This window comes from Furipterus horrens, unplaced genomic scaffold (genome assembly GCF_987537825.1).
Source record: "Furipterus horrens unplaced genomic scaffold, mFurHor1.1.pri manual_scaffold_2, whole genome shotgun sequence".
Lineage (NCBI taxonomy): Eukaryota > Metazoa > Chordata > Mammalia > Chiroptera > Furipteridae > Furipterus > Furipterus horrens.
In genome coordinates this window covers 186,491,479-186,514,185 of record NW_028327172.1, presented here as the reverse complement: position 1 = coordinate 186,514,185, position 22,707 = coordinate 186,491,479, and the positions used below count along the sequence as shown (strand labels likewise).

At 43.0% G+C, this 22,707-nt stretch overlaps 1 protein-coding gene across 1 annotated transcript in view; it reads right to left on the bottom strand.

Moving 5' to 3' along the window:
* The window catches only part of SCFD2 (sec1 family domain containing 2), a 313,820-nt gene that overhangs the window by 34,958 nt on the left and 256,155 nt on the right, over positions 1-22,707 (bottom strand). The window contains exon 6 of the mRNA XM_090266890.1: positions 1,374-1,519. Coding sequence (XP_090123016.1) covers positions 1,374-1,519 — 146 coding nt within the window. The remainder of the gene's footprint in view (positions 1-1,373; positions 1,520-22,707) is intronic.

Below are 22,707 nucleotides of genomic sequence, written 5' to 3'. Positions count from 1 at the left end.
CCAGTACCACCAGTTCTCTCATGTCCTGTAGAACCAGTCCATATTCCACAGTATGCAAGACTGCTATTTTTTAATGGCAAAACTGTATATAATTAATTATCAGAGTGACTTTATATTTTGTGAGAGAGGTGTTTTTGATCACTGAATAAAGGATTTGTGTTTCGCAGCTGAGAGCCAGTTTCTAAGGTCTTTTATGTCTTGGTTGGTGATTTCAGATGCCCACCAGCACCATCAACCAATATCTCCATAGCCTCCACGAGAACCGTTGGCACAGTTGGAGAGGAGAGTTTGTACTGGCTGCAAAGACCCGGCACCTGGCCCTTGTCACCTGTGTGCCTATGGCAAGTCCCTTGGCCTTCCTAGATCCTAGGATAATGATACCTCTCTGGCTGACTTGTCACGAGGGTCAAAAGCAAACTAAATGCAGGAGTCCTCTTCAAGCATCGCCTCCTCTATGACTAGATCAGAGGAAGAGTCTGGGTTTTGCTAGGCTGTAGTGGGCAACCTTCACTCTCACTTACATGCCTGCTTTAGAAAAGTCAGCACCCTGAAGCGGAACCCCTCATTATGGCATAGTGGATTTTACTGACGATTTCATGAGGAGGTAGAGGAGAAGGTTCCTTCACATACCCCACAGCAAAACTTAACGATCTGTTCCGTCAGAAACATCTGCTCTTCCCTGACAGCTCATTCCATCAAATTCCCTCTCCTTCCGCCTCCAACAGAGACGGTCAGCTCTGGTGGATCCAGTCCCTCTTCACTCCTTAAGCCTCCCTTTGGGTCCTTCCCTGGTTCCTCCCCGCTGAGTTTTCCCAGAGCAACTACTCCTTTATTCATGGATGCTCAAATCATCCTCCTACTCACTAGTCAAATACCCCTCCCTCTTAGAGAGCAGTGGGGGAATTTTAAATAACAAATGCTTTTACTATCACAAACTTTTTTTTTCATTGCCACAGTACTATGGGCTAATTTTAGTATTCTAATTGTTCAAAATGTTAATGGCTGCTTAGATCCAGAAACTTGGGAACCACCTAAGGCCACTCCTCATCAGGCACCTGTAGTAACTGGGGGCACAGAGTGACAGGGCTTCCCTTAGGTTATGGACTAAGTGTGTGACAGAGTCGCAGTTATAAAGCGGTGGCTGTCCCACTCCAGCACTCATCTCCTACGTCAAGCCTGCTGTGCAAAGGAATCGAGAGCCTTTTAGACTCAGGGAACCCAGAATGCTGAACTGGAAAGGGACTTGCAGTGCATCTAGAACAAACCCCTCAGTTTAGAGAGGTTAAAATGGATTTTTTTGTTTTTGTTTTTGTAGCCCCTGAGTCCTAAAAATGCAACAGATTAAATAGTTACTTTAGAACATATGTACTTGCCTGGTGGGTATGATTTCCAGGAACATATACAGACTTAAACTGTTTCATGAGATTCCGAGCTCCAGCCATATCCCGAAGCGAAGTGAAGAGTTCGTCCACGGTGACTTTGGCTAGGTGAAATGTCAGGTGAATTGAAGAGTCACAGCCTGAAACAATGCAGAGGTATTTTCTTGGATGAACACATCTTTAAATGAAATTTTAGTCATGACAGCTTGAGTTTGATGTAACACAGTTGGGGTTTTTTCTTAACCCTATTTCCCCCTGATAGTTCACTAAGTGGGCTGTTTCAATCATCCATGAGCAATGAAACATATTGAGTATAAATGCCTTTGACAGTACAGAACTCAGAATTGCCTGGGATTGCAGCCGCTGGCTTCAATCCCTAGACTACAGAAGCTTCCCAGAGAGAATGCTCCCCAGGATCTACTGTCCTTACAACACAGCTCGGAGAAAATACGAGGAGACGTAGCAAAATACAAGAGGGTGCTGTGATGAGCCTCTCTCGCTTGAATTCCACCAACAGTTTCCATAAAATAGAACAGCAAGAGCAAGACAGATGACAGAGCTCTCCAATAACAGAACTCGCCAGGATGGGCATCTTTCTAACGTGCTAACAAAACATATGGCGTATTTCAAAAGGCAGCCATTCAAAGCTGATACAATGCAAAGGGGGCCGAGTAAGAAGACTGTTCTCAGCGACGATTCTATTTCTTTTGGAGACTTATAATAGACGAATTTATTCTCCATCTTGTTAAAAGCTCATTCAGAAGAGAAATGATTGTGGATAAGTCAGAAGTTAAAAAAAAGAGGAAGTTCAAGAGGGGTATTTTTGACTCTCTGAAATACCACATTAACCCATTAATCCTCACATCACTCATGACAGGGGAGCTATTCTTTTCCCCATTTTAGGGCGAGGGTTAAATAACACTACTGTCAGCAGGACTGTCCATGCTCTGCCCGCACCTGCTCAGTCACTCTGGACGTCACCTGCAGGTGTGGGGGGCAGTTTCCTGGATACCCTGACTGCTTCTTACCTCAAGTACCTGATGTGTGTGTCTCTCTTTCTGTCTGAGGGCTGGGCTTTTCCATGGAACAGGGTGAGAACCCAGCGTTCTCATCCCTCGGGAGAACTATTCTGAACTGTGGTCTCCACTGCTTTTCTGAGGGGCCCCCGCAGGACCGAGCCCCAGTAGCCCACAACTGTAGCTCACTCATTAAGAGCCCCCTTTTGGCCTTCTTTCCTTCCTTCCCGGTCTCACTTCCCTATTTCCTGACTGCTTCCTGGGAAACCCTTGTCTCAGGACACCAGAGCTTCCACAGCCACTGAACACAGGCAGTCTGGATCCAGAACCTATATTCTTTTTTTTTGAACGGTTTTATTAAGATGTAATTCACATACAATATAATTAACCTGTTTAAAGTTTACAACTTGATAGCTATTAGTATATTCCCATAGCTGTATGGTTGAACAATCATCATCACCACTATTAATGTTAGAATATTTTTATCACCCCAGTAAGACATTCCATACCCATTAACTGTCGCTCCCCATTTCCCTCTACCCTAGTCCCTGGCAACCACTAATCTTCTTTCTCTCTCCGTGGATTTACCTATTTCTTACATTTCACACACACAGAATCATAGAATGTGATCTTTTGTGGCTGGCTTCTTTCACTTAGCATAATGTTTTCAGTATTCATCCAAGTTGTAGCATTTATTGGTACTTCACTGCTTTTTTTTTTTTATTGCAGGCAAATACTTATTTATGGATATACCACATTTTAAAATACCCGTTCATCAGCTGATGGATTTTTGGGTTGTTTCCACAATTGGTTATTATGAATATGCTAGTTTTACATGTATGTACAAGTTTTTGTGTGGACATACATTTTCAATTCTACTGGGTATCTAACTACTGGTAGAATTGCTAAATTATATGGAAACTCACCCTTAAACTTGTGGAGGTATTGCCATACTGTTTCCCAAAGTGTCTGCACCATTTTATATTTCCACCAGCAGTATAAGAGAGTTCTGATTTCTCAACAATGCTTATTAATTATCTTCATGATTGTAGCTATGTGTGAACTGAGGGGAGACACTTGTTGATTTTTATAGAGACAGAAATGGTTTTTAGGGGTAAAGCTAGATCCAAACAAGCTTAAACCAAAAAGGAGTGTCTGTCAGGCACATAGAAGCATCTGGAGGAGCCTGACTGCCGCAGGCGCAGTGAGTGGATGTGAGTAGCTGAGCCTCTGCTCTTAATTACTGTACATAATAGCGTTCAAAGGGCGTGCAGAATTCTGAACCATTTTTACTCACACTTCTGATACCAAATGTATGTTTTTCCTCCACACCAGTCAATTCCCTGACTCTCCAGACACCAACTGAGTGCCCCACACTTCAATTCAATTCTGACACTAGGTATGCAGGGTTAGTGCAGATTCCACAGTTGAAGGGCTCAGTCCCACAAGACTGCCCCCACTGCAGTCACCAGTTCCAAGTCACAGGGGCCACCTGCACTGCTGACCAATCAGCTATCAACTAAGGGTTCTCATGACCCCTTTGTCAGATTCAAGAGTCTGACAAATAGCTCACAGTAGTCAGGAAAGCACTTTTCTTACTATTGTGGGTTTATTACAAAGGTTACAACTCAGGAAGAGCCATGTGAAAGAGATGCACAGGGCAAGGTGTGTGTGTGTGTGTGTGTGTGTGTGTGTGTGTGTGTAGCTTTCATACCCTCTTTAGCTGCTCCGCCTTCCCAGAACCTCAATGTGTTAACCAACTCAGAAGCTCTTTGAACCCTATTGTTTGGAAGCTATTGTAGAGGTCTCATTACATTGGCATGATTGATCGGATCACTGGCAATTGATGATTAGCTCAACCTCCTCTCCCTGGAGGTTGGGGGGTGGCGCTGAAAGTTCCAAATTTCTAAATACGTCTTCATTTTTCTGGTGACCAGACAGCCCCCTATCCTGAAGCTATCTAGGCGCCCCCAATCATCAGTCATTCCATGAGCATAATGACATTCTCATCACTCCAGACATGTCAAGGATTTTAAGAGCTGTGTGGAAGGAACTAGGACAAAGACCAGTAGATATATTTCTTATTGTATCATAAAAATCCTCTGACTAGTCTTTTTCTCCTGGTTTCCAAAAATGTCCAACTTATTGCCATTAAAAAAAAAATCAAAGTCTGGTCAAGCCCAGTGAGAGGAAGCTTCCCTGTGTTCAGTGAACTACACTGGGGCGGGGCCGGGGAAGTCAATGGAGGGAATTCAGGAAGTTTATGTGAACGCCCCAGAATTCTAGGCCAAGCTTTGTGAAAAGAAAAAAAAAATGTGTCGTTTCTCAGGAGCATGTCCAAAACTTCCTCCTGGCTCTCAAAGAGATTCATAATCAAGACAAATGAGGTCCACAAGTACAGAGCATCTACTGAAATCACACTACGCTTGCCCTTGGCATTTAGCTCTAGCTGAGACTCATCAACTTGTGCTTTAGTCAACAGTCAACCAGAAGAACTTGGGAAGGTGATAGCTGCTCACTCTGTCATGTGGCTTCTTTCCTTAAATCTCAGACTAAACTATTTAACATATGGGAAATTTAACATGTATCTGAGTGTTGTATGGTATGCACTGCTCTTTCAAATAAAAAAGGTATGAAAACATTACTAGTTCTAATACCATGCATAGTGTTTCAAGTCTTCTAAAACACAATTCAGTCAATAGGCTATGTCTTTAAAATTTAAAGTAATTAATTTTCTAGAGAACAGAAATATTCAGTTTTTCATATGGTCTATTTCAATTTATGGAAATAAATGTGATGTTCATCCATTAGTGGAACAGAATCACGTACTGGATTATAAAATACTGAAAATTATAGGTTATACATGAAAACTGTGGATTACAGTATACACTGGAATTAAGCAAAGGCTATATAATTGCCAGCAGTTAGGTCACCTGCAGCACAGGCTGTCGGACAAAACTGTTTACAGATTACTGGCAAATGAACTCAAATGAACCTAAGAGAAAAAAAAAGACTGTCAAAGAAATTGTTGGAAGAGAAATAAGAAGTCCTAAATTTGCCAATAAAGTAAAACTTTCCTGAAAGACAGCCAATTACCAACTGCACGAGGGCAACTTCCGCCCAGACCATCAGCGCGCTCCAGTGTTCTGCAGTGCATGTGGTTCTGGGACACCAGGCCGTTTTTATCATCAGTCTCTTAGCATTTTTCATTATTATCTCAATCTTCACCCAAAGCAGGATTTAGATTCATTTACCAAACCCTTGCAATGAAAGCTACACACCCGCACACGCTTTAGAAATGTGACTCAGAAAGGACAATGACTTGTGCAAGATCACATCCCTCTGCCTAGCCAGGTCAGGGGTCACAATGTCCCTTCGATCACGGATGTGAGCTCCTCCCTGTACACTGCTTCCCCCTCTTCAGGATCTCCTCTGTGAATGCAGCTCATTCCAAATCCATGCTGTGATTAATAGCTAAAAGAAGGTGTGGGTGGAAAAGCTGTGAAATGGGATGAATTCTTTTCTGTGAAAATAGCGATAGCTATAAGCACTGAACGCTCACTTACGTTAGGCACTGTTCTGAGAAATTTATACATATTCGCTCATTGAATCTCCACAGAAATCCAGTAAGGTAGGTGCTATTATCATTCACATTTTGTAGAGAAGTCAAATAACACAAAATCACTCAACTAGTAAGTAGAAAAGCTAAAGTTCAAAACCTCACAGCCTAACTCGAGTTGGTTCTGTTAACTGACTGCTTTCTCTTGTAGGTGCTAAGACCACATATATAAAAGGTCAGTAAAACACTTAATTCACTAAATATTTAAGAAATGCTTTTAGAATGGAGCCCCTTTGTCTTTGGGAAGGCCTGGGCCTGTTTGCAGCCATACCCCAGGCTCGCCTCTTGTGGCCACACAAGCCGTGCGGGCTCCAGGCTTGGCTGCACACGCCCCTTCGGGTCCCGCTCCCCGAGGCACTGTATTCAGTTACTTCTAATAAGCCCCGGACAGCCTGTTCCATTAAGCCAGCGTATGAGATAACAGTGTTCTGTAAGGGAACTCAAAGTGTACAATTCCAGTCACTTCTCACTGAATTCACTTGGTTAAATAGACAATAAACCAGAAGCCAATCCTAGACTTCAGCCAAGCACGATCTGTGTGATTCGGTTGCCTGCCTTGATAAGGGAGGCCCCAATCCCTAGGGCACGCCTGTGTTCTTCTAAACTGGGGGATGACTCATGCCCCTGCAATTTCTTTCTCTGCAGGGCTTGGGGACCTCTAGGGCAGGGGTCCAGTTACTCCTCAGAGCAACAGAACAGGGCTCCTGTGTCCATGCCTGCCTGTCCCCTGGTCCCCTCTCACCCGTCTCCACTTACTGAAGTGCCTTTACTTCGGCAGAGTGAGAACAGTGGTTTCCATGGTTTTCTGCACTGCGGGACCCACACTTTCAGCAACAATAAAGTTAAAATGGAGAGAAAGCTCAATAGCTTGATGATCTCCTGGGATGGCTGAATGAAGCTGTGCTTCTTACCCCAGTCTGGTTCCACAAGTTTGGTTTTCTATCTTAGGTGTTAAGGAAAATAAAGCATTTTGTATCAGGAGGCTGCTGTACCCACAGCCTTCATCTGGACTGGAGCTAAAGTAGCTCTCATCTAAGGCTTTCCAACACACACACACACACACACACACACACACACGCACTTAAGCAGGTCAAACATAAAGTATACCATGTCTGTGGCTGAATAAAGCTGAAGGGCATGGCTAAATAGGAGTTAAAATGCGTCTCTATTTAATGACAGTATTCTCCTCACAGTTCTAAAGGTTCCTCCCAGCTGACTGACAAGAATAGGAGCAAAAAATATTGGCGCCTCATCCAGAGGTCCGTTTCTCATCTGGACCCACGTTATCCAAGGCTGGCCTCCTCATCCCTGTACCAGCCTGCAGGATGAAAACACCAGGCTCACTTTCCAGTCTGCATCCTGCCTTCCTGACTCTCAGCAAACCCCTGGCAGCAGGGCGCCCACCTCCATGAGCCTCTGGGGCACTTAGAGAAAAAGTCAGCTTGGGAGTGTGACTAGGCCAGAAAGAACAGAGCACTAGGAGGTCATGACCTCCCTCATCCATCCAGCTGCCTGACATCGCCTTTTCTCTCTTTTCAAACCATTGTTTTAAAGATGGAGTCTTTTCTTGTGGCTCTCAATAAATGTTTAGTAAATAAAAACAAAACAAAACAAAATATAAAATCAAATGAGCCTCAGTAAGTGTCGGCACACCTGAGGTCTTTCAAGGAGGTTGACTGTATAAACCACTCTTGAGTAGGGCCATGCTGGTCAGCGCATAAGTGAAACTACCATAGAAACTCTTTTTCAAACATGCTTGGGACCAGGAGGCGATTAGAAGTCATATGAAGCGAGGATCATGAAAATCGATGTCACACACATATACATACACACATGTATGTGTAGGTATAAAAATTTTATTTAAAATTAAAACATAAATGTCCATTTTTTCACTAATCTTTTGAGGAAAAGCCAAGATCTTTTCTTTGAGTACTGTCTGTTGATGAGCATTCTGATTTTTTGAACCATATGAACCATTTTACTTCATTTAAACTGGACCAAGACGTTAAAGACACCTGTAGCACAATCTGAAACCAGAATTCTTTTAGATTTAACATGTTTTTTTCCTATAATCTTTTACAATTGCCTTCTCACACCTAATTCAAAAGCATTTATGAAATGCTTTACTGAGTCTTTCAAAAGCATTCAATTTGGTTTTCACTGAAACAATTTTCTTTTGAGTTCATATTTCATCAGCATCTAAAAACATTTAATTAAGGTCTGCACCTTAATGACAAGTGCAACTAGCATACGCAGGTTTGGAAACAAACTCAACTGAGTCTTGGGCATCACACAACTCAACCCGAAAGAACAGAGGTGCCCAGGCACATGGAGATTGCCTCAGAGCTGTGAAGGCTCAGGGTTTTGGTATCAGTCAGTCTGTTTCATAGGGAGATTGTAAAATGTCAGTTATTCCAATGAATGAGTCATGTGGTGGTTGATTGAAAACATATAATACTGTATATATAATTTATATCCACTATACTACGTATAAATAAATATACACATATATTTGGGGTTCCATATTTATACGACACAGACAATTGTATCTGTGTCAGTTTTCTAATGTTCAATGAGCTAGGGTGACTTAAAAATTTTTTTTTCCTTTTCAATTATAGTCGACATACATTATTATATTAATTTTAGGTGAACACCCCAGTGATTAGATGTTACATGACTTACTCTGTGACCATCCTGATAAATCTCGCACCCATATGACACCACACGAAGCTATTAGAATATTACTATGTTTCATATGCTGTACTTTACCTCCCCAAGAGCACTCTGTAGTGCGACTAAGTCCCTCTAATATAAAAAAATCAAATCTCAGTTGTCAGACTTTAGGTCTTACAGGGATCATTTCCACATGGCAGGGGCTCCTCAGCAGGTGTGGAGGCAATGACATAGACTTGGACGAGTGTGTTAGTGAAGCTGGCCTAACAAAGAATATCAGTTAGATCCAGGTGAGGCTGCCAAGGATCAGAGACGACCCACAAGGGCTGACGCCTTCCCAAAGTTCCTCCACAAGTCTCCCCTCAGGCTCCCAGCACACCCTGACCTTATGACCCCTTGGTTCACTGACACCTGCTCAGTGTCTTGGAATGTTCTAGCCTATGGCCTACAGTTATTGCTCAAGTAACAAGGAGGAAAGTGGAGGAGGTATGCCAATAAGCTCAGCAGGAACACAGGCTTTCCTTGGTTCGTTGCTGCTCTCTAGCCCAGGGCCTGGCTCGGGGAAGGCAGCCACTAACTAATCCTTAAATTAAGTGAATGGGGGAAAATGAGGGTGATAGGAAAAAGAGTTGAATCAGACCAGCATGCTCTAAAGCAACAGCACTGAGTCTTGAGTAGATAAACTGTCTCTGCAGGAAATTTCAAACAAAGAGCTCCCAGATGGTTTTGAGCAATTGCAGCCTGCACACGCAAGTGGATCGCCTCCCAGAAAGGCTCCCTTAGAAGAGCAACCTCAATTGGCTGCATAAATTCTGCTTTTTTCTTTAACAAGCAAAACTAAACTCTACATGGTTTAGGTATGCACAGATATGAGATAAAACTGTTTTAAACAAAAAGAAAATGATAAATACAAACTTCAGTGAAGTGATTACCTCTGGGTGGGTAGCCACCCTTTGGGATTGGGTGGTAAGTTCATAGGTGTTTATGTATATATTTATGCTTCATAACACATGTATTTCATATAATCTTTTAAATGTATCAGCTATCATCTTAAAAAATGTAACAAAACAAACAAAGAAAACCAGTCACACCACTTTTTAAGCCTCCAGTGAATTCAGCTTTCTAAAAACAGCTGAAACAAGGAAGAAACGACAGCTGATATTTATTATTATTAGGCAGGTTGGGGATGTGTGGTGGACGTGGAAGGACTTGTGCAGTTATGAGAACACGTGACCGCCCAGAATTCTAGCGCAAGCCCTGAGGCTTTTTGTGAGAAAACATGTGGGGAAGCCTGAAGGAAGGAAAACTGTCAGAAATACGCTTTGGAACTTGCATTTTAATGTCAGGGTGCAGGACCGAGTTGGCAGGGAGGCCCCGGTGGCAGGATGCAGTATGCAGGATGCAGGCAGTGGAGCGAGCGGCCCTTGGACCTGAACGTCTGTGCTGTTTCAGGAAGCACCAAGGAGGCAGCAAAAAGGACAATCCTGGACCATCGCAGAAACAAGGACCCAGCCCCAAATATTTCAAAACAATTCTCTCCAAAGTATCTTTTCTGACTGCCCTACCTAACCCAGTTCCTTTATCTTAACCTTTTAGGTGGTTCAAGAAGTGAGGCATCAAGGACTTTGTAAAAACTGTTGTGATACTGTAGTATCACATTAAATAATACAATTATATATGTTGATCATTGTTATCCTTTTAAATCAATCTAAATCACCTTAGACAAGAAGACCTTGAAGTTCAGTATTCAGAATAACTGAAATACCATGTCTGAGGCTATTTCTTTAAAAGGGTAGGGATCCACTTTTGATTGGTTACATAATATCCTATTATTGGGCTATAATGGGAAAATCAGATCTTTCTCATATCACTTTGACTTTGGGTTCCCCTTTCCAGGAATGAAGCCTGGTGGGGGAAATGCCCATACAGTCAATTATGCCAGGGCTCCTGGTCACAAACATTCCAGAACGTTCTCATTCCCAATGAGGGTGGCCCACAGGCTCCCAATAGCAATCGCAGACAAGCAAGCTCCCAGACCCGGCATGTCTACAAGTGCTTCCTAACAGGTTGTTTTCATTCTGTTGAATTAAGTCTATTGAATTATAAACTTGCCATTTATACTATAGTCCCCTTTCAAAGTGTGTTGACATTTCTGTTGGCTCTGAATAGCTTGACATGGTTTGCTGGGCAAGATCTCAGAGCTGACTTGAGAGATTATCTGCATCTGGTTGTTTTCAAAAGCTGTCAGGGGCAGAGCACCTGGGAGCCATGCTGCACCTCTAGGACACCGACAAAATGCTACATTTCATATCACTTTCCGAAACTAGGGAAAACAAGCTCATACTGAACACATGGAAAAGCATCACCAAGCACGACCATGAGTTAAGCACAGCTGGCAGTCTTTAATGTTAATATTTGCTTTCTTCTTGTCTGTTCTTTTTGGGGTGCTACAAAAGCTGAAGCAGAAACAAAGATAAGAAAACACAGGATGGGTGTAAACTTAGAGTGGGAAAAATTTGATCTGCTTAGACTAGTTTTCTTTGACTTGTGAAAAGACTGCCATCATCGGACTGTTAGCAGGGGACAGCGTTCCCCTGGTGCACAGGTTCAGAACCAATGAGCCAGTCTGGCATTTCAGAGAGATGGAAATGAAGCTCAGATGCCCCTTCCAGGGCTACTCCTTCTAACACCTGCTAGAGGCTGGTTCTGCCTGTCCTCCGGGAAGTGTGCCTGATGTGCCACCACCTGCAACCAGCCCTGTACCTTGTGACCCTCCACACTCCGCCTTCCCTGTTGCCCAGTGCAGAGATGTGTGCGTGTGTTGGGGGAGGGGCGGTTTGACCTGATGTAACAGCAGCAGAGGCCCAGAGCCCTCCCCACCCCCAAAAAGATCGCCTGAAAGGCTCCCTGGAGGTGCCAGCAAAGAAGGAAGCTGTGAATCTTAGTCCAGGTCTTGTTGCTGGTTTTTAAAAATAGTACCAAAGGTCCACTGCCCATGAAGGATCCTAAGAGATAAGGTTATTCTTTATTTGAGGAATGCCAATAAAATTGAGAGTGTGGGGATAATATGTGTCATTTCTGGCTGTGATATGTCACTGGGAAATGCATTCTTATTGAAATAACAATGACTAAATCATTCAAGGTTTAGCTTATCTGCTAATTACACAAACCTGTGCTACACTAATTGTCCATTTATAGAAAAGGATGAAATCTGAAGTCCAAATCATGGCACACTTAAAAGCCTTTCAAATTACAGTCTGGCCCTCCCTGCCTCTTGTTCTCACTGTCATTTGGAGGCATTTAAAAATAAAGTCTAATAGTCTTTTCTTTTCCATTATGTTTCTTGAGCCCCACCAACAGTGAGCTTATTATCATGAGATTTATAAGTATGGCGGGATAGTCATGTCTTTTTATTTATATTTTTGGGAAAGGCTAGGTGGTTAATAATATGGAATCATTTTCTGATCTATTTGAGAAAAAGGAAAGAACAAAAGGGAAGCTTATTGGCCTCAAGTTCCTTTCATCCCTTTTGTTTCTTAAAAGAACAGAAGAACAAATGGAGTTTATTTTTCTTCTAGTAGCAGACAGATCAAATGAGACCACTACCTCCCCCCTTTCCCAACACACACAGAAACCACCCTCGGCCCCAGTCTAAGGTTCCACTGCACCTGTTGTTGTAAATCTCCATTGAACCGAGCCAGCATCGCTATGCCTGAAATATAAGCTCCCACTAAATGAGGCCTCTTATCTATCGCTTTTCTGTATTTTCTTTGGGAGGCAGCGTGGATTAGTGTGTGGGTGAGCCATGCCTGATTCAGAGATGGGACGAAATCCAGCGAGGGTTGCCGATAGGCCCACGGCATGGAGGAGGGTAAAAATACACCCTTCTCCTCATCTTCCTTGCTTCTTTTGGAGGCAAGGAAGACCCTTGATGGTGGACCCCGCAAACAGAGGCAGGGGGCCAGGGAAGCTCACAGGGAGATGCCTCTACCTCCTGCAGCTCAGGGCTCCAGTTGCATTTGAGGCGGAGCTGGGGTCTGGAAGGGACAGGTGAGAAGGCAGCTGACCTCTCTGCCACCCCAGCCCTGAGCATGGAGTTCGGCTTCCTGCTGGGGTGGAGAGAGCCGCCATCTGCCGCCTTCCAGGACCTCCTCGCCCATCCCAACCCCAGTCTCGTCTTAAGCTCCTATGGAGTCTCTCACCCATCTCCTTCAAACTTTGATGGAGGTAGCTACAGGGTGTTTTAAACTGTCAACAAAAATGAATTATCACAAAGTCTTAAGGTTTCTAGGCTTTCACGTGCTTCTGGGCAGGAACATTCTTAAGCCCACAGCTGTTTTCACAGTTACTGCATGTCCCCCACACTGATGAGGGGGCCTGGGCTCACAGCTGGAACCATTTTCCCCTGAAAGGTGGGTACAGGGAGGGGTTGAAGAGCCGGTGACTACAGCCAGCTCTCTGATCTGGAGGCAGAATATACATTTAATACCAGAGCAAAGTCAGAGCTTCTCGTTTCTCTGAAAGGGCAAGGGAGTTGAGATTGACTTTGGAAATTAAAACCCCAGAATGGGCTTCTACCAGGAAAAGGAAGAACCATCAACTCAGGTCGTCCAGGTTGGTAACATTTGAATTCTCTCTTCATACTCCAGCCAACATCTGCCTTCATTTCTACACCAAGTGCCTGCCTCCCTCCAGGTGAAAAAAGTGTGCCGACGGCGCAGGACTAAGTTTAACAAACAGTCTTGTCACCAAGGTTTTAACTGGAAGCTCATAAAATGAGACAGCTCTCAGGACTGCAGGGGTTGGCACCTCATTCAGGACCCGGCGCTCAGGAGGTGCTCAGTAAATCTAATATGTGGCTAGATTCAAAATGTGTAATTCTTCTGAAAACAAAAAGTAAGAAACAAACAATTCCCCCAACCCCAGCTCCACGGAGATTTGTTGGCTGTGGGTCAGGGTGTTGCGTTTCCACAGGCGGGCTGTGGTTGTCTTGTCAGTCAGTTGTGAGAAGCCTCAGGGACTGATCTAGGCAGGAAATCCCTGAAGCAACAACTCCTTGAAATAACGTCTCACACAGTCACACACACACCAGCAGCACTGAGCTTTTGCCGTGGGCTCTGCAGGTCGCATGTGCTCCCAGTGCACTTTGCAGAATAGGCGTGAAGAAAAGGTTGGAGAAATGTATGAGGATATAGGTTCTGAGAGTGGTCACAGTTATAGTTTTGTAAACTGAAATTCAATTAAACACCCATTAACATGGGGCAAAAATTGATGTGTTAGACCCACCATTTATTGACAAAAGAAGATGCCTGTGGCAGATAGTTAAGTGACAAAAGCAGATTGCTCAACTGTAGGTATAGTGTATCTGCTATGTAGAATACATACCATTATATATTTTGAGATATTTACACACAGAGATAAATATACACACACGCCTGTCCACACACAATATGTGTGTATATTACAAACTGTTAATAGTTATTATTATTCAGAGAAGGAAAACTCTGACTCCAAAAAACCTCCGCTGCCTTGCGGCATACCTCTTCAGGGGAAAGGCTAAGGGAGTAAACCCCGACAGAAAATCCGGAGCCGGAGTCCCTAAGGCGGTTTGACGTTGTAGTCAACACCGGCAACTCCTGCGGCGCACCTGAACCCAAGCTGTATCGACTCCGTCTTTCCCTTGGACCCTTCAGCTGCGAAGAGAGGGGGGGTCTGCTGCATGGGCAACAGCAGACCCTCCATATTACCCTGCCCAGGCTCTGTAGCTTCAGCGTCATCACAAGATGTCGATTCAACACGGGAGGAGACAGATACCATGTCACTCCCGAGTCGGACTGCACAGCCATTCTCGGCAGTGCAGATAGACTCTTAAGAAGCTACACCATCGTCTCTCGAGACGGACGGCTGCCGACGACGAATAGTTATTATTCTTCCAGAATTTCACTGCCCAACAGAACTTTCTGCAAGGATGGAAATGTATATGTGTGTGGTCCAATATGGTAGCCCTAGCTATATATGGCTACTGAGTACTTGAAATGTGGCCAGTATGACCATGGAGTCTCTATTTTAAATTGTATTTAGTTTTAATTAATTTAATAGTCACATGTGGCTACTGTATTAGACAGCATAGCTCTAGAGTGTAAGCTGAGTGAAGATGAAGATCTTTGTTTTAGTTTTGATGTATTTGAACCTCCTGAAGTACTGTTTATGTCTGGCTCATTAGGTGGTGCTCAATAATTAGTTGGTGAATGAAATAATACCTATCAAAGGTTGTTATCTCTGGAATTATGAGAGACCTCTACTTTCTATTTTATATACTTCTGTTTTGTTTGAGTAAAAAAGAAAAATAAGCATAAGATTTGTTTTAAATAACAAAAGAGTAAAGATATTCCAGTTCTGAAAAGCAATGCACATCAATTTCATCCATCTCCTTTTCATGGCTGCACAGAGTGCCAGTCCCTTCCGCTGGTGGGCAGAAAGGCTGGCCCCTGGGCCGTGCTGTGATGTAGTCTTGGCTACCTGGACTGACCTTCTCGAATGAACATTAATGAGTGCCTCAGTTCCACCTTCCTGACCTTGCCACCTTATCCCTGTGATCCATGACAGAAGTCAGCCGCTAGTTTCTTTTCTCACTCTTCATTGTGGACTTCAGGGTTTCCATATCTCTGAACAAGGTCAAGAGCAGAGTCTCTATTTCTAGTGGAGAAGAAAACCGGATGAGAAAGATGGGCTCTGCCATTAAATGTGAGCCAGGTACATTCTACTTTGTTATTTACAGGATCAGCCATAGCCCTGATCTACACAACCTTTCTAAGCCAGTGAGGGTCTTCAAATAAGACCCTAAGGTACCTCATTGCTTCACGGGGGCACTGTCAAGTATGCTTTGCTGAGCCCTGCCAGTACCCACTCCGTTCTCCCCACAAGTGTGAAGGACGCCACTGCCTGGCTTGCAACTTTGGGCTGCCCCTCCAGCTCTGGCCCTGTGTGTTCTCCAAGTGTGGCTGTAGGAGCTGGCTCACACCACTTCGCTCCACTGCGTCCTTCAGCTCCGTGTCAGCTATACCTGTGTTTCCCGAACTTCAGCCCTTTCTTTATCACTTTCAATTCCGCCCCTTCTGTGTCCTGCCTGTTCCATTATTTACTCAGCTTTTCTTGTAAGCTAACTTTAAGTCAACTCAAGTATTTATTACTTCTGTGTAGGCTGACCTAATGGGCTAATATTTACTTCAGCATGCATCAGAAAACACATAACTGTGAAAACAGAGCATTCAAGGTTTGTCAAGGCAGCTTTAAGAGAAGGAAGTTCTCTTACTATTCCAAGAAATGAATCAAGGATTAGCCTGGATTTTAAGTTTCATGAGGGGAGAGCCCATTCATTGATTCTCTCAGCAAATATGTACTGAGTGTCTGACATGCAGCACCATTCTAAGCATGGGATACAATAGCAAACAAAACAAAAATTTCTTCTTGCATCAAATTTCTTTTGTATTTCTCCATTGTACCTAAAAATGATGATAATAGTTAACATTTATTAAGCACTTACCATGAGGCAAGTACTATTCTAAGTATTTTATATACATTAATTCATTTAATCCTTAGAACTATCCTATGAGGTAGGTGCTACCACCATCCCCATTTCACAGATGAGAAAAATGATGCACAGAGATGTTGAGTAACTCGCCCAAGTCCACACAGCCAATTAATGGCAGAACCATAATTTGAACCCAGGCAGTCGGGATCCAGAGCCCAGACTCTTTAATGTTACATTTTTATCACAACAGGCAATCAATAAACAACTGAGTGATTATAAGAAGTACAGCATAAACACAGTAAAATAGCCCAAATTGAAGCAAATAACTAGAAGAAGGGTCAGTTTAAATTATGGCAAGCTTAAATTCTAGGTTAGTTTTGGAAAGAAACATATTTTTATTACCTGTAAGTGTATACTGATACTAGGACTAATCTAGTAATTGGCAATCTACTAACAAGCAGAGCGCTCTGCTGCCTGTTGTGAGGAATAGTTAAGACTGAACTGCTACTCAAGAGCCTCAAGCTAATAGTTAACACTTAATTTCCTTAAAATAATCTCTTCTCTAGAGAAGGCTATACATCACTTACCATTACAATCTTACTGATTTTACTTACTTGCTCAACACTCCTCACTCTGAATTTAGGTCAAAGCTTTCATAGTAGTTTAAAGCCTACTCATCTCAAGTATTGCTGGGGTGGTCTCTGGTGTTCAGCAACACCCCAAGTCTCCTCTCCCTGCCGTGCGGTAGGATTACACACTCCCTAAATAAGGTGGGCCCATGGGATTTACTTTGGGCACTAAATCTGAGTGTCAGTGACATGTGCCACTTCCGAGTGGAAGTCTTTAAATCCAATGTGTAGTTTACCACTTTCCTTCCACCTGCCTCAGGCATCACAAAAGGCTCCGTGGAGAGCAGCCTTCAGGTTGTCTGGCAGAGCCCCCGCAGCCTGACGAGGACACAAGGCTCAGGGAAGAAACTAAGCAGCGTTGTTTAAGCCATTGAAGTTCCGGTGTTGTTGGTTTTTAGCCCATCCTTGCCGATACAAACACCAACCCTCCAAATTCTGGATGAAAAAGAGGAAAATGAATGACATGGGAAATGAAAACGAACGTTGACCTTTACCGTATTGTAGATATTTCCATGTTAACACACCAAATCTTCTTGGCAGCACTGAGAACTAGGTATTACCTCCATGTTACCGATGTGGAAACTGAAGTTCAGAGAGGGAAGGGGACTTAGTTAAGGTTATATAGCTAGTATGTGACAAAGGTGACTTTGACGTTCAAGTCTATCTGAAATCTGCAATTATGCTATGCTTTATACACACAGCATAAGCAACTAAGTTACTCTCAGAGACCAACACAGGAACATTAGGTGGAGTCATTGAGCAAACATGTGTAGCACGCATCTTTACGACGTGTCAGGCACTGCAACAGCACTCTCAGAGTGAAGAGGACATGCATGGCCTCTTCTCTTGAGGAGCTGACGGTCTAGTATAGGCTACAGACAAGTAAGATGGCAATTCGATATGGTTCACTGAGCTATTTGGGTAGGGCAAGGATGGGTTGGGGCTTGGGGAGTATACTCAAAGCCATGGAAGGGGAAAAAATGAAAAAAAAAAAAACGAGAAGGGACAACTAGGAAAGCAAATGAGAAATGATGGCCAAATAAAGATGTGTCATTAACGTAATTCTCATTCTGCTCAGATTTGCACACATTTGGGAGGAATATACCATCTGCCTCACCCTGGCAAACACTATTATGATGGCATGCTGCCACTGGCTAATGACATCAAAGACACCCGAGAACGCCAAGAGTGGCAGCTCCACCCTGCTGGCAATGGCAGCCCCAGTCCAGTTGGCTCAGGAATTCAAACCCAAGCAGGGAGTACACATTCCCTAGGCGGCTGGCGCCCTAACTCAGGAGCACCTAGAGCAATTTGCTTGCTGGTATTCCCTACTCATTTTTGACTTCCTGCCATATTCATCAGACCTTGTACAGTGCCTGACATGCACTAGCCAATCGATGTTCATTGGTGACCTGAGAGAGAATGAACAGAAGCAGTGGAGGCACAAAGGCATTTGGAGACTGTTCAGCACCAAGAGGTCTGAGACCCTTGGCATCCAGTATTGGATTTCAGACTCAGGCTTTCTTTTGGTTATACTGAGCAAGGCAGATCTGAATTCTGAGCAGGTCAGAATTTCCATTTGGAAATTCAAAAATTAATGGCTCTCCTGGATGAAAATATTTCAGGGCCACATCCAGGCCCATGAGGTTTAAGGTGAAAAAGAAACCCTACTTTGGAAGTTAATGGCATAGTCTTAGTCTCTGGGCAATTTAACAACCTAACTATAGAAGGCTCAACACATCAAGGAGAAGAGCTGAAGATGATCTGGGAGGACTCTTGCAAATAGAGATTCTAACGGCAGCTAGAAAGAGGCATGTAGCTGAAGTATGGGAAACATAAAACTCTGCCCCTATGAGTTTAAATTTCAGAAGGGCACTTAGTATCCCTAAGCCATATGATGATCTCTGAGGGATTAGACTGGCTGCCTCTGTCCTGTGGCAATGGGCAAGTAGTTTCTTGTTGTAGGGCAAAGGACTAAGGAGGAGAAGACACAGACTGACAGAAAGTGGGGGAGGGAAGGGCATTTCAAGTGGTGGAAAGAGAACATGATGCTCTATGGGGGTAGAAATGAGTGCGTTCTATGGAGAGGGGTGGTCAACACCCTCAGGCACGCCCTTCCCTCTGTCAGAAATGTCCTTCTGGATCCTGTACCTGGTAAACTCCTTTTTTCCTTGATAACCAGCTCAAAAGATACCTTTCCTGGGTAATCTTCCTTGATTTCCCCAACCCTGGGTAGCAGTTTGGTAGCCTAGGTGCTGAGACCTTCTCTCCAAGTCCATGAATGACATTGCCAAGTCCTAGTAATTAGCCTCACACCCCTTCTTAGCACAGTTCTAGGAAGCTCCTTTCTGCTGACTGAATTAATTAAACATATTTATTGAGTACCTACAACACACTAGCTACAGTTTCTAGGAGACACATCTATAAACAAGCACCACATTCCTGCTTCAGGACTCTTACATTCTAGTTGAAGAGACAGACGATGAACAAATAGACATATAAGAGAACAGACGCATGGCAGATATGGTGGTTGCTTTTTCTGACACCTCTTTTAGCTTCCTTTGGTGCATCTTTCTGTACATAGAGCTAGATAACTAAACTTTTCACTTCTTGGTTTCTTGCCAAGAAGTAGCTGCAGTCATCTCAAAGATCCCAGAAATAATGGGTTGGAACATCACTCTACTGTGCGGAACCTAACTGTTTCCATCAGCAGGCAAGTTGCTTCTGGAAGTCAGACTCTCACACGGGTTTGAGTCTCTGTCACACACCAAACGCTTGTTGAATAAATGGCTCCATCTGAAACAGACTGCTTTGCTTACACAGAAGGTCTTCCCTGAGAGGGATAAGGGAAATTCAGACAGTGAGGTCACAGGGACAAGTTACTGGCTCGATGGTGAATGCTGGAAGGCCATGTTAATACTAGATTATCAGTTAAAGAAAAGCTACTGGTGGTTCTTTAGCAGAGGTGAGTTTATGGAAATGGTATGGGAGAGAAAACATTTTTCTAGCATGTATGTGTGGAAGGACTAGAGTGCACAGACAGTAGAGGTGAAGAGTCAAAATCGTAGCCAAAGCAAAAGGAAAGTGAGCAGAATCTTCAGAAGATTTATCAAAAGACTGGCTTCTGAGCTTTCTCAGTAAGGAACAAGGAGGCGGCGGGCCATGGGCATATTGGAGAGGCTGGAAAGAAGCTCAAAGTTTTGTTTCCAGTGCCGATATAAACTGAGGTGAGTTGGGAGCTGATCTGGAGAGATGTGACCATCTTGGCTGATGACACCGACTTAGGAAAGATAGAAGCATATGACGGTTAGGATCATGGGCTCCCAGGCTAGGGAGATTGGTGTGATTGCTGGTTCTGCCCAGCACTAGCTATGTGGGTCTAGACAAGTCACCTCACTTTTATGGGCTTCATCAGTTAAATATAGGTGACAATAATACCTCCTTAGGAGTGTTGTTGAGAGGAGTAATGAGCTAATACATGGAAAGGTTTGAAAGAGCTTGACACTCAGTGCAAGGCAGCTATTGTTAATGTCTTTAGGTAGGACTCTCACTGAGCAACACCTCAGGGTGAGGACTATAGAAGGCAGAGGGGCATTTCACACTAATAAATACTACTCAAAACAAACTAGTTCCAGTGGCCTGGCCTTTGAACTAGTTTAGCTATCCTGCGCACTTTGATGTGAGATTATTTCTCATCAAAATGAGATTTGCTTATGTGTATAACATAGCTTAAGATAGCTAAAGATATGACCCACATAAATCTACCATGAAAGGAAAAAGCCCCCCCCCCCCAAAAAAAAAGCATTAAGCAGAATGGACTTTGGTATTATTTGAATTTGATATTACCCTGCTGTTGTTAAAGACGATCTAAAGTGGCAAAAATAATTCAAACAAAACAAAGTGGTTGTTCAGGACGGTGTGTGTCACACAAGACAAGCTGCAGCCCCCAGCTTCTCTGGCATTCGTGATCAAGAACTCGCCGTGAGCAATGCACTGAATTCTAACCATCTCATAGTAAAGACACCATGTTAGTCACTCACAGGTTTTTTTTTTTAAGTCCCTGTTGAAGGTGGGCATTGGGCTTATTATGTGAACCAAAACCTACTATAAAACAGGTATGGCACGAAGAGAGACCCTGAGCTCACATTGCAATGGCTCTGTTAAGACCTATCTGGGCTCCTTTGTTCTTTCCCAACCCTTCTATATGCCTAAAATAGAACTACCAGGAAAGGGTGAACTTAGACACATGGTACACCTTTATTTTTAGCCCACTGAGAACATTTTACTTACCTAACAACATAATGAAATGAGAGCTTAAACATAAAAGCTCTAAGATGTCAAAATGTCAGTGAAGTAGACAATTATTCAACAGGTAAACTATTAGAAATTAACACGAATAATATGCACTAAAAATATTCCCAATGAACTTTAGTAATAGATGACACATAGTTTTAAACACATTGTTTCTTTTAGCTGTGTCTGGATTAATATAATTAAGCAGAAGACCTCTCAATGCTTATTTTATGTCAATGTACATCAAGACTGAGGACTCTTATTCTTTTTTTTTTTTTCCTTACCTGATATATGGCATATTGATGAGAGAGAGAGACTGATGTGTGAGAGAAATATCGATCAGGTGCCTCTCATACGTTCCCCAACCAGAGACCAAACCCAAACCTGCGACCTAGGAATGTACATTGACTGGGAATCAAACTGGTGACCTTTTGCTTTGCGAGACAACACCCAAACAACTGAGCCACACTGGTCAGGGTGCTATAGTCAATTCTTGACAACTTCCTTTCTCCTGAATTTCAATTCCCACAAGACCCTGTTGATTCCTGTCAACTAGCTAACCTCATTAAAGAATCATAGAACGTTCGAGAGGAAAGGGACTATGGAGGTCATGCAATGCTCTCACTGTATAGACCAACACCTTTCTGTGAGTAACAGTCTCTTGCAAAGGGTCAGTGCTTACCTTAAAGGGGTTTGTTTTCCTAAAGGACATTTCCAGGCATCAATTTACGCCAGTAGGAAGGACATTTCCAAAAGCCACTGTCACCTCACTTCTCATCATGCAATAGTCACCTCTATTTCCCTAGCATGTAGCACAAAGCTAGTTGCCATGGAAGCCACTGATTCTGTCTTCCAATTGGGCTTTGGAGGCCGTTCTGACTTGCGGCTATAACAAGGCCTATTTACAGTGAACCTAAACATGCGCATATGAGCAGACAAAGGGTTCCTCTGTGTGTGTATGAATTTATTTGATGACATTCTTAAAAGACTTTAAAAATTAAATCTCATTAAATCAAAATATAATATAGGTTTTTTTTTTCCCCTTTCACCATTAGTTGCAAACATTTTAAAGCTTGATATTATTAAGCCTTGGTGGTAATGTACAGGGTTGGTGGAAATGTAGATTAGCAAAGTCATTTTGGAGGGTAATATGGTGGCATATCCTAAAACTACAAATATGCAGGCCCTCTGATCCAGCAACTCTGCTTTTAGGTATCTACCCTGGAAATAATCTTACTTGGATACAAAGAAGTATGTCTTATGGAAGGGTTGTCATTATGCATGGTTTATAATTAAGAATAATTAGAAGCAATTGTTTACTATGCACACCCATAGATAAAGATTAAGTTAATAACATGGAATATTATGCAGCTATTAGAAACTGAACCATGTAAATATATTTGTGGTGACCTGGAAAGAACTCTAAGACACAGTAAGTGGAAACAAACAAGTAGCAGAACAATATGCAGGATGTGATATTGTACATACTTTAAAAAACTCTATTTGCTTCTAGGTATGACTTTACCCATAAATATGTATGTGAATACTTAGAAAAGAGTGTGAAAGA